Source organism: Ammospiza caudacuta, chromosome 3 (assembly GCF_027887145.1).
Source record: "Ammospiza caudacuta isolate bAmmCau1 chromosome 3, bAmmCau1.pri, whole genome shotgun sequence".
Lineage (NCBI taxonomy): Eukaryota > Metazoa > Chordata > Aves > Passeriformes > Passerellidae > Ammospiza > Ammospiza caudacuta.
The window spans coordinates 85633893-85648485 of record NC_080595.1 but is presented as its reverse complement, the minus strand read 5'-3'; the positions used below and the strand labels follow the sequence as shown (position 1 = coordinate 85648485).

Sequence of the window (14593 nt, the reverse complement as noted above, 5' to 3'; positions counted from 1 at the left end):
CTGCATGTGGAAATTTGCAGGTTAACAGCTTCGTCCAGTCTCACTTCCTTTTGCCCTCTGGTGGCCTTATATGTCCCTACATGAAACAGAAGTGCAGAACCTATTTTTGTAGGAGTTTATAAATACATTTGAACAGGGACAATAAATGTGTTTCCACATATGTTTCCATAGATTTGAATAAGAATTTGAATTCTTCGGAGAAGCAGAGGCAAGTACAAATGCAAAAGATGACAACAACATAGAAACTTACTAATTATGTTTTTAAATTTAGATTAGATAAAGATTCTGCTTTTAAATTTAGTTTTACCTCTTTCTAGGGAAAGGAATTAATCTAGTTTTATCTTATGGATTTAAAACAAAGATTTATCTGAAAGGCCAAAGTTAAAACCAGAGGAAGCATTCCACTGTTAGCTCCTCAAAAAGCGTTATTAGAGTAACAGTGTCAAGTACCTTGTCTTGCAGACCTGACAGTTTCAGGTAATTTCATACCATGGAAAAGGTGAGAATAGAAGGACTCAAAAGATGAGCTCTTCTGTTACAAAAGTTAGTTAATGCATGTAGAGAAAAACAGTTCAAGCCATCCCAACATGATGTAATTACCACTCTAAAGTGGTAGTTAACAGTTCAGGAAAAAGCTCTTTGTATCAAGACTGACAGTTTTCTGGGCCTTGTGTGCAGCAGTAGATGAGGAAGTCAGCAAACCATCAGCATCCTTACAAAGGGCACTGAGAATAAAAGAGAAGTGATTGTTTCACAGCCCCATGAAAACCTGATAAGCCTTTCTATGAACTCAGAAATCACCAAGCTGGCAAACAACTCCAGCTCATGATCTGATTCAGCATTTGGTACCTGAAAGCAGATAGAAAAGAAGTGCCTTCTTCAGAAGAATGAACTAGTATGAATTAAGGCAATTATCATTGCTAGAAAATTATCATTGCTAGAAATTTTGCCTCAATGAGTGCATGCACCTAATACCCAGTAATTAAACATTCTCTTCAAATTGAGCAGCATGAAGCTTTCACTTTAATTCATGAAGATTCTTTAAGAACCTCCACAACACCTACTAATCTTTATCACAACAAAACCACCCCGAGCACCAGACACCATAAAAATGCTATACAAAAAAGGATAACTGTTCCAAAATATCCTCTTCTCTAGAAGGCTGAAATTATCTCTAAAACAATTACTGAATTTTGTGGAATAAGCCACACAACAGGATCAGCCCATTATTGAGATCAGCAGAACAGAAATTCTTGACCAGATCTTCATACCATAATTTATTTAATATACACCTTTATCACATCTTTCACCTAATTTCTGAAGTACTTGCATGTTTCTCTTCAATACATTCTCGAAAACAGTCTCTATTTTATAGAAGTCTGCAACGGAAAACTATGACAGGTATTTATTTTTTTGGCAACTTGCTTAAAATAATGTCAGGTACAAGTCTCCAGCCCTGAGGCCAGAAAGCACAATCAAATGAAAATTTTTGGAGGCTAAGTTAAAAGAAGGAGGCTACACTCCAGCTACTCATGAATTTCTTGGACTACATTCTGGGCATCATTGTCTGTAACTTGGCCCACACCAAAACTGCTCAGGGAGCACCCTCACAGTTCAGCAGTAGGCTCTACTGCAAGTCAGCCCCTAGATCAATGCCATGGCCCTACTGTAAGGTTATACATGTATTGATGCATATGCCATGGCTCCAAGTTATTAGAATACATATATAACCTTACAATAGTCTAATATCCTGAGATTATTTATTTTACTCTACAGGTTACAATTTCCAGCAAAATTTTTCATTATAGCAATATTGCTGTAAAAAAACAGCCAACCAACCAATCAAACAAAAACAAAACAAAAAAAAAAAACCCAACAAACATGCAGCTAATTGATAGCAAAACCTGATTATTCAACATTAAGACTTGCACAGCCAGCAGGTTCTATCCCTCACAAACTAGCAGGTAAGGCTTGTTTTCTTAAATTGTTTTCAGTGTTGATACAGCTCACACACACACTTTTCACATCAGCTTCCACCCTACCTGACATCATTAGAGTAAATCATTCCAAACATCAGACTTGAATGCTGTTGTTTTTATCACCTATACTGTGACATAGTAATTTTCAGTTTTTCAATTCATGTTTTCAACATAAAAGTACTCTTGTGGTCATGAAAATACCCTTGCAAACCAATTTACAATTGCATACAATCAGCATAACCATTCTGTTTAGTTTGCTGGCACAGTTTAAAACAGCTAAAGAGAAGCTGAAGCGTCTAGACCACTGTTCATCTAACAGCAAGAAAACTACAAGTTAAACCCAACAATATGGATCTAACATCTTGGCAAATTATTTCACCAATCCTTTCAGTAAATGCTACAGAAAGGAAGAAATCCAGGAAAATAGCAGAAGTTGCCACAGATAAAGAAGAAACAAAATGCAAAACAAGGGAAATGCTAATCAAAAGCCAAAACATGCAGACATTTAACCACAACAATAGTTTTTTGTATGGCCATCAATCTCTGCTAACACCTAAGGGTGCTATCCCTAACATTTCTCAAGCCTCCCACTGACTGACTGCCCAAAAGCTATTTTACCTCGTCACACTTCTTTGTGTTTTCACATATCCCTTAGCTGTTTTTGGGATCTCCTTCCTCAGGATCTCCTTATTTCTCCAACTGTACCATTGCCTTAATTTCCTCACTTTGTCTTTCAGCAAGCATTTCCCCTACTAGACCTGTGACAGCAACAGTACAATTGTCACAACTATGCTGTGAGACATGGTCCTTCACTCTTGCTCCTCCAAGCACATCTTTCTCCTGCACCCAGGGTAGCTGCATGCAATCACATCCCAAAAATTCACCTTTGCAGTAATGGAGACCACTACCAAGGGCCAACTGGAGATTCAGCAGGCAAACTATTTTCCACCTATGCAGAGTTTTCAGTCTGGATAATTTTTCTATTTCCTCCCCTTTATCTCCCCATCATGTCATGCAAAGCCACCAGCAGTTTGCCTTAACCCTTCCCAAACAATTTTACCATTGCTCAGTTTCTGTAGAACATGTAACAGAACACAGTAACTACCCAAGTAGCTGGCCATTACACAGTATCAAAATTCAAACAAACCACTAGTTTCTTTGCTGACACGCTAAATAGATTCATCTGTATCTCAGAACAACGCACAAATCTGGGGGTTAATTCTAGCTTATAGGATATAATGAAAACCATATTCAGATTTTGCAAATAATGCTGTATAAGCCATAATTATATTTATAAAACATTATTTTAGATTGACAGCTTTCCCCAAATTCATCACCATGAATACTTTCTACTTAGTATTCTGGTCCACAGAGACCAGATCCAAGACTCACTAGTAAAGAAGCCATCCATTGCTGGCAAATGGCTGTAGAACTCTTTAAACAGCTTACAGAAAATCCCTCTGAATTCCCCATTACTTTAATGATGTAGCTGAAGTTTACTTTGTAAGTCCACAGGAAGTAGTCTGCCTCCATTTTAACAGCATCCCAAAACAGCAGATGAGAGACAGGGAGGGATGTATAAACAAGGCAACAGATTAAAAATAAGTTCTGAATTAAACAAAGCAAATTCAAGGCATGACTCCCCCAGCCCCTGAACCCACATAAAATGTGCACCCACCACTGCAAATCCACCTAACTTGGAAACTTTTCAAAAATCTCATAACAGTATATGACAAGCTGGAGTGACAAAATGGGCATCATCAATATATTTCCAAGTATTACCCAACATCATATTAATCATTGTATCAATGCAGGGATCCAAATTTTTTCAGCTATTTCTAGAGCTGAGGCTTCCATCACATACTTTACATACAAAAAATATTAAACACACCCTAGCCCACTGACTGTTGGCATTTCTTGTTGCCTCAGAACATTATTAAAAGTCTATGAAATGGCTTTCTGAATTCCCCTCCTATAGCCTGAAACTTGAGCAGTATTGAGACTGTATACAGATAATTTTCCAATTGAGTCTAGCACTTTGTCAGGTCTCTACTGTTCTAGTTTCCGAGATACTCCCTTTTAGTGTAAATTACAGGGTTTTGTCATTTCACCTTTTCACAATGAAAAAATTATCCTAGAGTAGGCTAGGATGCTCTTCTGAATAATGAAGCAAGCTCCTTTCAAACCTGGAGTAGGAATACCCATGTGAAATGATTTTTTCCCTTAGCAGTTGAAGACAGTGCTTGGTTAGTTACCAACTTCTTGAAGACTAATTTATGTTCATTTTTAAACTTACTATATTTAGTGTACCATCATTCTCCTTGGTTCATATCATTATTTGAAGGGTACATTCTTGACCCTCAAACCCACCCCATAATTCTTCTTTTCTGATATTTAAGTGTGGATTTCTACTAAGAAATGCTATGATCTCCTTAATTACTTTGTCACCTTTCTTATTCACTTTTTAGAAGTGCCAATCTGTCCAATTTTAATTTAATGAAAGTAATAAAAAAGAGAATAGTCAACTGACTACAACTAACCAGATCAGTAAAAAGAAGAAAGGTGTAAAGTTCCTAGAATTGTTCTGACAGAGATTTTCCACTAAATGCAGCATCCTCCATTTTAATTCTGGGCTACTGTAAAGCAAATGATATGATTTCAGCTTTGCTGAACATAACTTTAGAATATTAGTAAGTATCATAGGCAAATAAGCACATGTAAATTTTCAGGGATTAGGCATTAAACAAATTACAATGCAACTGTAGCACTTTATCTTATAGTCACTTTTATTGTCATCACCCAAACAACATCCCTTAATTATACTGTTCTCTCAATAATCCAACCTTTTAGTTTTTTTAAGACCTGATCTGTCTCATACTGAACTTTAACAATCTAATATAACTTCTAAAGCAAGAAGACTACCAAACTGATTTCTCCCCTTGATTTTTACCTATTTTAAAGCTGTCAGTAACAATTTATTCTCTTCAAGAGGGAAAAAAAACCAATAACACCACGCCCCTGTTTTAAGTCAGTTGATCTGCTGTAGTAGAAGAGAAAAATGATGCATCAACATGTCACGAAACTAATAGTGTTTGAGTTCTTCTGGATACCTCAGATATTAATTTTACAAAGCCTTCTTCCCCTGCCCCTGAGATATTCAGACTATAATCCTTCTTCTCTCCTCTTATACTTAGTTTCTTTCATATATTTACACACTTTCTCTCTTCACCTAGGGAATCTGTGATAAAATATAACATTGCTAATTCTCACAACATCAATTAGCTGCCAAACACATTTGCAAAAAGAGGAGCTACTTCTCAGTGCCTCCTGAAGACACATTCTGTCTCTGAGCGATGTCAGTTACACCAGGATGGTCTTAATACATTTCTAGCACAAAATATTGGTGAGTGAGTTAGAAATGTGTAGCACAGGCAACTGCTGTGCTACCAGCATAGCAAATTCCTGATCTTTTCTGGGGGTTGGACAAGATTATACATAACTAGTAAGCCTAACACTTGAGAATAAAATCATCTTCCTATAATATCAGTCATAACAGTATAAAATTTCCTAAGTGGCATATTCATGATCAGTGAGGGTGGGAACCACTACAATTGAGGCAGGAACTGAGTCTAATAAGTTCTCCCTTTGTAATTATGTGATTAGGTCAGTATTTCTGAAGTGTGTGCATGAGGAGGGGCATGAGGGGAGACAGTTCCACAATTTTTTCTTTACATTAAGACAAAACATCCTAGAAAATGGAATTTCTGGTTAATATCCAAAGACACAATTGTTCCAATGCTACTGGAACAATTATGTTAATGTCATAATTGAGTTAATGTCATAGTTATGTTAATGCCATAATTGAGAATGCATCATTAATAAAGCCTTGTATGTTTTCAATGTCAAAATTAGACAAAGTTGTAAATACTGATGCTAACAAAAAAAGGCTGTTTCCTTCATTTTGCCCTTAGAGTCAGGACGGTATTTTCTTTTTTAAAACCTAGTTACACATTGATACTCTAGTAAAATATCTTGAACAAAGAATACAGAGCACCCCTTTATTTAACTTCACTGTTTAGAGGATATAGTTCCCAAATTACATATTCAGCAAGGATTTAAATTTTCCTGTGACTTCTTGTGAACAAGAAGATGAGCCATCTTATTTTTACTTTTTAGGGGGACATTCTTTTCTTGAAATCATAGAGTTTAAAGATACGTAGAATCAATGTCAGTAAATATTCTGATGGACTTCATGTAAAAAGGCAGTAAAGCCAAAAATATGAGCGAACAGTCTGCATCCAGTCATGGAAATGTGCTATACTTGTATACTTGGCACTTTGGACATATTTTGCTGAGAGCTTCTAAAAGCAAAAGTTTATCTCAAAACAATGACTGAATTATGGTTGCTGCAAGTTTAGTCATTTAGGGGCAAAAAATCTCATTTTATCAAGAGTAAGCACTTAAAGAAAATAATTTAGTGGACAACAAGAAAATTATTTTTTATTGACATAGAAGCATAGCCATTATGACTCACAAGTATATGACTTTGTTCTTCATTAGGTGTAATAAATAATAAATACATTTTAAGTTCTACCTCTTTATGCCTCTTTCTCTTATAAGTCAAGGACAAGTAAAAGTATTTCACATATCCATGAAGGCAGGAGGAAAAAAAAAATCATGCTCCCAGAGAGTGACAAGGCTAGATTGTTTCTACTTCTGAATGAGGTTTCCTACTCATATGTTTCAGGAGAAAACAACCCATACACATTTACATATCCACACACATGGGAAAAACCTTCAGATCTAAGCATGATGGTGTGGGATTTTTTAGTAGCAGTTAAAATACTGTCTTTGAAATTAAAAAAAAAAAAAAAAAAAAAAACAAAAACAAAAACAAAACAGGAACAACAAAACCAAATCAAATGTAGGAACTTCCCCATATAAGAGGATTTTTAGAGTTTTGATTAAGACTTCCGGTATATCAATTCAAGGCATCTCTCAACCAGAGTTGTAAAAACTTCCGAGCATCATTACACCAGCACTCTTCTCAAAGATAGAGATGGCTTAAACTTTATGTATGGACCTTAACCCCAGAGAAAATCCACTGTTACCAGCTGAATGCACTCACCCATCTCCCATGCAGAATTCTGAGCAGTCAGAAGAAATTATCAAAAAGCTTTGCATATTACATTATTTTGCTAAGATTTATTCCCTCATGAAAAAAGAGAAGCAAACCAGCACATCATTTGTATTTCAAAACATAGAGCAAGATTGCTGGTGTCATCTGTGACTTTCAGCCAGTAGTATTAACTATCAAGCAGTCAAGTAAAAAATAAATAAGAGTCTCAATGTCTCAATAACATAACAGGGGATGATAACAACTGGATAACATGGAAAGATTTTCACTGCATTTGCAAAAAGAAATTCATATTCCCCAAACTTCCTATATAAAAGGCAAATTCCTCCTAACAAAAATCAAAATCAGGACACCTATTTGCACCTACAACATCTTTTTTTTAATACATCAGTTATGATAACTCTTTGCAAATATGCAAGAGTAAAAGAAAACTCTGTATCTTTCCCAATATAGAAGAGGAAATTTCACCCTATTCCATTACCTTATCCAGTGAGCTAGGAAATGGAAAATGTATGTAATTGTCTTCTCTTCAATGCTACATTTTATCACTTCTTTAAGCAACTTCAAAAAACAGCTATTAATAGTGGACACATCTCACATTTCTTCAATCTCCCAGTTTCAATAACGTTCAAGTCTTGACAGAAGTGCTGGGCCCAGACACAAGAGAGGGGCACAATACTTACAGCTACTGCTGAAAGCATCATCTCATTTGACTTGTAGTTCAATGAGAAAATTAGTTGAGTCTTTTTAAAACAACAAAGAAATGCAACACATTAAGAGTTGTAAAGGTTTCGATTGCTTAATTTGGTTGCATTACTACTTGAAATAAGTTGTCTGCTGAACTCAGAATTCCTTATTACAGAGCTCCACACTGTGTGCTCTCAGTTCTATACACTGCTATTTAGAGTAAGTAATCACCATTTGAGAATGAGAACTTGTTTTCTGCAGAAAGTTAATGGCTGATAATTCTAAAGTAAGATGCATGAAGACTAAACAACAGAGCTTAATATTAAGAAATCAGATAAACTAAATCTAGAACACAAATAATCTGGAATAGAAAACATTCATGTGATTTATGAGGTCAAATAAAGGAAATTGGAAATATCACAGAAAGGGTCTCAAAATGCCCAAAATCATTTCAATGGAAAAACTTACTTAACTTATCTACTATCATTGGTTTTAAAAAAATCACCTAAGATTTGCGAAATAAATTCAAATTTTAGCAGTTTTCTTTCAATCTAAAAGACTCAGGAGAACTAGGCAATCCTGGAATCCTCTCCTTAATATAATCAGAAGGCTGAACAGCAGGAACACACATCACTACAGCTGTTCACCAATGTACAAAGCCTGAAACTAAATCTGTAATTGTTATACTCTTGGACTGCATTTCCATGAAAGAACAGATGAATATTGACTGGATGAAAGAATATTTATTTCAAATGACACCTCAGATTTCTTGTCAGAGAGAAAAATCAGCCCCTTCCCTGAGTGATGCAAGTGGATTTCTCAAGTCCTATGATAGAAAATCATCACATCTGCCTCAGGAATTGCACAGAGACCCTTAATCTCAATAGCTGTGTGCACTTATGGTAAGGTTAGACAAGGAACATTCCTACTGAGAAAATATTTAGATAAGAAGCTGCAGCCCTCTGTAGGCATACCTGCATTTCAAATACGAAAAACAACATTATATACAAACTTCATCTGCAGTTTTATGTTAAGCTTGATACCAGCACATTTTGAAAGACATTTACTTGCACTTTTAAAAGCAAACATCAATAAAAATTATGCTTAAAGTAACAGGAATATATTTTATTTGCCATGCTTTCCATTCATTAGACAAACATAAGGCTCATTTTGCTGCTTTTCTTAACATGAATGCAGAAGTGGACTTCTAACCAAGATAATTGAAGGATATGACACAAATGAGGTATAATTAAATTTTGCAGATTTTCTTAGAAATGCTTGTGTTGGTCATTCCAACTGGAAGTGTCTACACCTAGCTAGAGGTTTGAACTTAACACATTCAAAAATATCAAAGCATTTGTACAACTTGGGCATATTTAAAAAGGACTTACTTTTATTGTAGCAGGTTGCAAGTACACCTTTGTCGGCAGGACTTGTACTAATGTGCCAAATTTCACCCACTTGATGAAGAAGAACATTTTTGTTTATAATGTTATTTTCATCATCAAAATCTATGATGTGAATCTGCAAATACAATAAAATACAACATTAGGGTTTCAAATGTTTTCCTGTGGGTCTTAATTATACACAATGACTACACGGAAGGCTTTAATGAGATTTTTATAACCAATATCTACTTTAATTAATTGTTATAATAACAATTTACTATATCATTGATTTCATGCAGGATTAACTTTTTAGGAAAACACAAGCCATTTCCCTCTTTGAGGAAATACCATGCTTATTCTCAATTTTCAAGATAAAGCTTGAAGGTGATTTTTCATTTTATGGCTAATAGTAAATAAGCCACATATTACAATTCAATGCTTCTTATAGCAATAAACAAAAGTAACAACATTACAATCCTTAGTCTAAATGTCTGCACCAATTCTGTATCCAAATCATATAATTCAAATCATCTACAAAGAAAGAAGGAGAGAGAGGGAAAGGACTCTTCTTGAAGCAAGTACTTTACACTCAGTAAGCAACTTTGACAGTTCACTTTACCAGTCACATATCACTACCAAGATACAAATCTACTCATTTCATACTATATGGAAACAAAGTACTAAAAGATGAAGAAAAACATTATTTAAATATACAGATAATATTTTTAAAAGACAGAATGAAGTTTGCTTTTCATTATTTTAATTTTTGTTTGTTGCAGGTTTCTTTGCTATGCTTTTGGGGTTTTTTTAACAGGTCTACCATTTTTCCCTCCCTTTTTTTAGTCAGCTGTTCTTCTATAGTTGCTGGAGAAATACAAGGAATTTAGGAAGATTTTAGCCTGGCATAATGTACAGAAGGAACTTTAGTCATGATACTAATTCCCCTAAGCTCAACAGTGGACAAATAAATTTAGAAGACTCACAAATTTTGAAGAACTGTATCTTCATAAAAAATTAATTTTCAAAGTTGGGTGAACAATGAAGAGGGAAAAAAAAGTGAAGAGTTATCCTATCATCATGACTGAATCAAGTTAACTAAGTTTACTGAATCACTGCAAAGCTCTTAGCTATGCAGAAATGCAGATGATCTTATTAAAATACAGAAGTTGCAATATAGGTCTCAACTTCATCTTAACACTATTGTTTCTAAGGGGATGAGTTTACACGTTACCTTTTATTTTACTGTTCAAACAGTCATCAGAAACTCCTTCAAATATAATCCTGCACCACATCACCTATATTATTCTTCCATTTTGTCATCCCAGGCATAGAACTGCCTCTGCAGTTGATCAGCAAATTGTCTTTTGAGACTTCATTTGCTGCTTTGAACCTAGGAATCTATTTAAGAATCAGAACACCTTCCATCTATCCTAACAACTGCACGTCCATCCTAGAGTGACAAAAAAGATCAGTTTAATCTCATACCTTGTTTTTGTTTGGGGTCTCCTTTGGCAACTCGGGCCAAGTTTCTCACCCAAGACAGTGAACCATAAATGTAAACCCCATGTCCTGCAGCCACACACATCTCTTCCCACACTAACCAGGTTGAAAGACACTCAGCACATAAGGCAGTGCTCTTTACCCCACCTGAAGCCCTTTGAAGGCACAGATAACCAATCTCTGCCTGCTTTCTCTCTGTTACATTTCTGATTCAGCTGACAACATGGACAGCTCTAAAGTGGTGGAACACAAGGAAGCTCATGAAAGGCCCAGGCTGAGATTTTTGGGAAATATGAAATTTAATTCTTATGCAGCAGTATTGTTTACATTTTGTGAGTTGAAAAATGACAGCTTTCACAGCAAGGCCAGCCAATGAACACTACCTACCATAGTAAGTTGATCAGCAGAACAAAAAGAACTGCAAAAGTTCCTCCAATGTTTTTTTCACTAAGAATCTTCCTACTGATTTGAATACATGATATCTGGAATACTCACTAAATACGAAGGACAACAGAAATTGCATAGAAAGTATTTGAATACCTAATACTGTACACCACCATGTACACCATTAAACCATGTCCTCAAGTGCCATATTCAAACTTTTTTGAGCTCTTCCAGGGATGATGATTCCACCACTTTCCTAGGCAGTCTCTTCCAATGCTTTAAAACCCTTTCCATGAAAACATTTTTTCCTAATATCCAGCTTAAACTTCTCCTGGTGTAACTTAAGGCTATTTGACTATTTTTTCTCACCTGTCCTATCGCCTGCCTGGGAGAAGAGACCGACCTCCACCTGGCACAACCTCCCTTCAGGTAGCTGTAGACAGTGATAAGACACCACCACCCCTCCCCAGCCTCCTTTTCTCCAGACTGAAGAACCCCAGCTCCCTCAGCTGCTCCTCAGAACAGCTGTGCTCCAGAGCCATCACCACCTCCATCACCCTTCTCTGGACACACTCCAGCACCTCAAAGCCTTCATTGCAGCGAAGAGCCCAGAACTGAACACAAGGTTTGAGGTGCTGAGTACAGCAGATGCAATGCACTACATAAATCATGAAAATAAGTATTTTAAGTTCTAAGATACAAGACTGAAAAAAACTTGAAGAGTTCTGACAATGAGATGAGGAAAGAATAAATTACATACTTGGATATTTCCAATGGGTACAATAAACACAAAGTTTAGCAACAATGAAAGTACTGAGGACAAAAGTTCCAAAAGTACACCATACAGAACACAGTGCTACTCCTTAAACCATTTGCAGCATGATATGAGGACCAAATGCCAAGTCCTATACACTATTAATATGTCAAACACTAACCTAATGCAAAATCTTATAAAAACTTTCCTTTCCTTTGAAATACTAGTATTAATAGGAAAATATTTTCATCTAAAATATATTCTATGAATACCTAAAATTGCTTTATACAGCAATATACCTCAATGAGGCAAAACTTATCATGCCAGCTGTAAAAATTATCGCTCTTTCATTTGCACTATACCTGCCCATGACCAGAAGGGAAGAAATAATCTGCAGATGATAAAACCTCTTGCTGTGCAGGACTTAGTAAAGTATTAAGTGTTGCAAGAAAAGCTCATAAGTTTGGTCAGGTAACTAAAAAAGTTTTTAAGTAAATGTAGAGAACCTAGTGCTGAATTAAGTTATAATGAGCTGAGCCTAGGGCACTTCTTGGGGATTGAGGAACTAGCTGAGAAGAAATGATGGCCTGAGGCACAGCTAAAGGCCAATAACCTCCAAACATTTGTGAATACACTAGAAATTGTCCTCCATTTCTATCGTTAATGTTATTCCCTGGAGAAAGAAAAGCATACTCAAAGTTGAAACACATGCAAACATTTCTAAAATACATAGCATATACCAAATAAACTTTTCAAAATCAGAAAATTTAAATTATTAAAGATCTGTTGGCAATCAACCGGTGAGAACCACTCTTCTACATCAATTTTGTATCAGGATTTAATTAGTTGAGCAGGCTGTAAGACCATCACAGAAATAACAGTAAAAAACCCCCACATTATACCAAATATTTGAAGAGCAAGAGACAGAACAATCAAAAATATAACTGTGTGCATTGAACTTTTAATTTTAACTAAGTGTGTCTGCCATTTATTTTGTTACTCCTTGCCCAAGTATTACTTGAAATGGAAATAAACTGAATACTCCATCCCCCTTATCCTTGGAATAACTTTTCTTGAGTCTCATCCAGTCTTATCATTGAGTAACAAATTCAAATTGGGAATTGACAGCTGACATGTGCCAAAGCTGTAGTTCCAAGTGATTTTGTGTAGCCCATTACAGGCCATTTTTTAAGAGCTGGTCACTCCATTCAATGCCAGGGACTTCTGTGGTGGGTGTCAGCCTTGGCTAACAGGCTCCCACCCAGACACCTGCTCTCCCCAGGAAAGATGGGGAGAAACCAGGAAGAACAGGAATGAGACAGTTTATGTGCCATGCTACAGACAGGGAGGCCACTAACTAACTAATTTTCTGGGCAAAATAGGCCTGACTTGAGTGAAGGAATTAGTTCATTGGCAGTTCAAATAAACAAGTACCTTCTCTCCCCCACTTTCCAGGCTGGACTTCAACCCAGACTCCTCTGATCCTTTCAAGTGGGGCAGGGGGATGTGGGGCAGTGGTGGTTATGGGTGTTTTCTCTCTGATGCTCTTTCCATCTCACTCTGTTCCTCTGCTTCAGCACAGGGCCTTCATGGGAAACTGACTCACCTGTGTCCTGAGGAGGATTCACTGGAGCCAGCTGTGTCCGGCACAGGCAACCCCTGGCCTCTTCTCAGAGCCACCCCTGCAGCTCTCCTGCCACACAAGCCTTGCCACCTGCACTCAGTACTGCCTTCTAACCCTTTCAGCCTCAAGAACTTGTTTCAGTATGATTTCTACTGAAATTCAGTCACAAAAATTAAATATGCTGTATAATTACAACTCAAAGACTTAACCTCAGAAGAAAAAGCCCTATAGAAACTTAGCCATGAAAGTCACTCAAATTTTAATTTGAATTGTTTGAATGATCAGGAAGGAAACAGCTGATTTCCAATAATGAATATTGAAAAATCCAGTTTATAAAGCAACATGTACACAGAACTGTGCATGTACCAAGAGTCCCATAGAAGCAATTAAGGCCTAAAGAATTTTGTTTTACTTTGCATCTCTTCAGGGATTTAAAGATAGTTCCAGAGCATCTATAGATTTAAATTAACAAAATTATGGCAGTTTCTTTACTAAACCAATCTGATTTAATCATACAACTTAGAAGAGGGATATGATATTCAGAAAGTATACACAGCTTTCATTCACCTCCATTTCCTATCAATATCTTTACATTCTACCAACAGAAGTCTTCACTTGACTGTCAATGCTCATACTCAACAGGAAAGGAAGAGGGATGATACCAGAACAATGTTACAAAAAGTGGTAAAAATTACAATTGATATTTGACAGAAAAATTACCTGATTATCATATCTAAGAGACTGTGTTCCAACCAAAAATCTTATTGCATCTGTTTCTGCTGTCTGAGGTGCTAAAGCTCGTGCCTAGGAAAGAAGAAAGCCATTAGAAAAGTAGAATTAATAAAATCCATTAATTTCAGCAGAAATTTTGAAACTTATGTATCAATTGTCATTTTAAGCATTACATTCTTTCAAATGGCAGACTTTCTTGGCCTTTATGCCCATTTTGCTTAATACGTTTTTTGTGCAATTTCTCATACTTGTGAGGATTGAGGAACACGGGTACCAAATACATTACCTGATCTTCATTATAACAGAGATAACATCAAATGCAGCATCTCACCCAAACTAATTTTCCTTTATCATCTGAAAAAACTCCATAGAATACTGGACAATTTTTAACTATTGTTAAAAAACAAT

At 36.1% G+C, this 14593-nt stretch overlaps 1 protein-coding gene across 2 annotated transcripts in view; it reads right to left on the bottom strand.

The window, feature by feature from the left end:
- Positions 1 to 14593, bottom strand: part of EIPR1 (EARP complex and GARP complex interacting protein 1) — a 71632-nt gene that overhangs the window by 48773 nt on the left and 8266 nt on the right. For both annotated transcript variants that reach the window (XM_058801358.1, XM_058801359.1), the window contains exons 2-3: positions 14174 to 14257; positions 9195 to 9327 (exon numbers count right to left, since the gene is read on the bottom strand). In XM_058801358.1, the coding sequence (XP_058657341.1) occupies positions 9195 to 9327; positions 14174 to 14257 (217 nt within the window). The remainder of the gene's footprint in view (positions 1 to 9194; positions 9328 to 14173; positions 14258 to 14593) is intronic.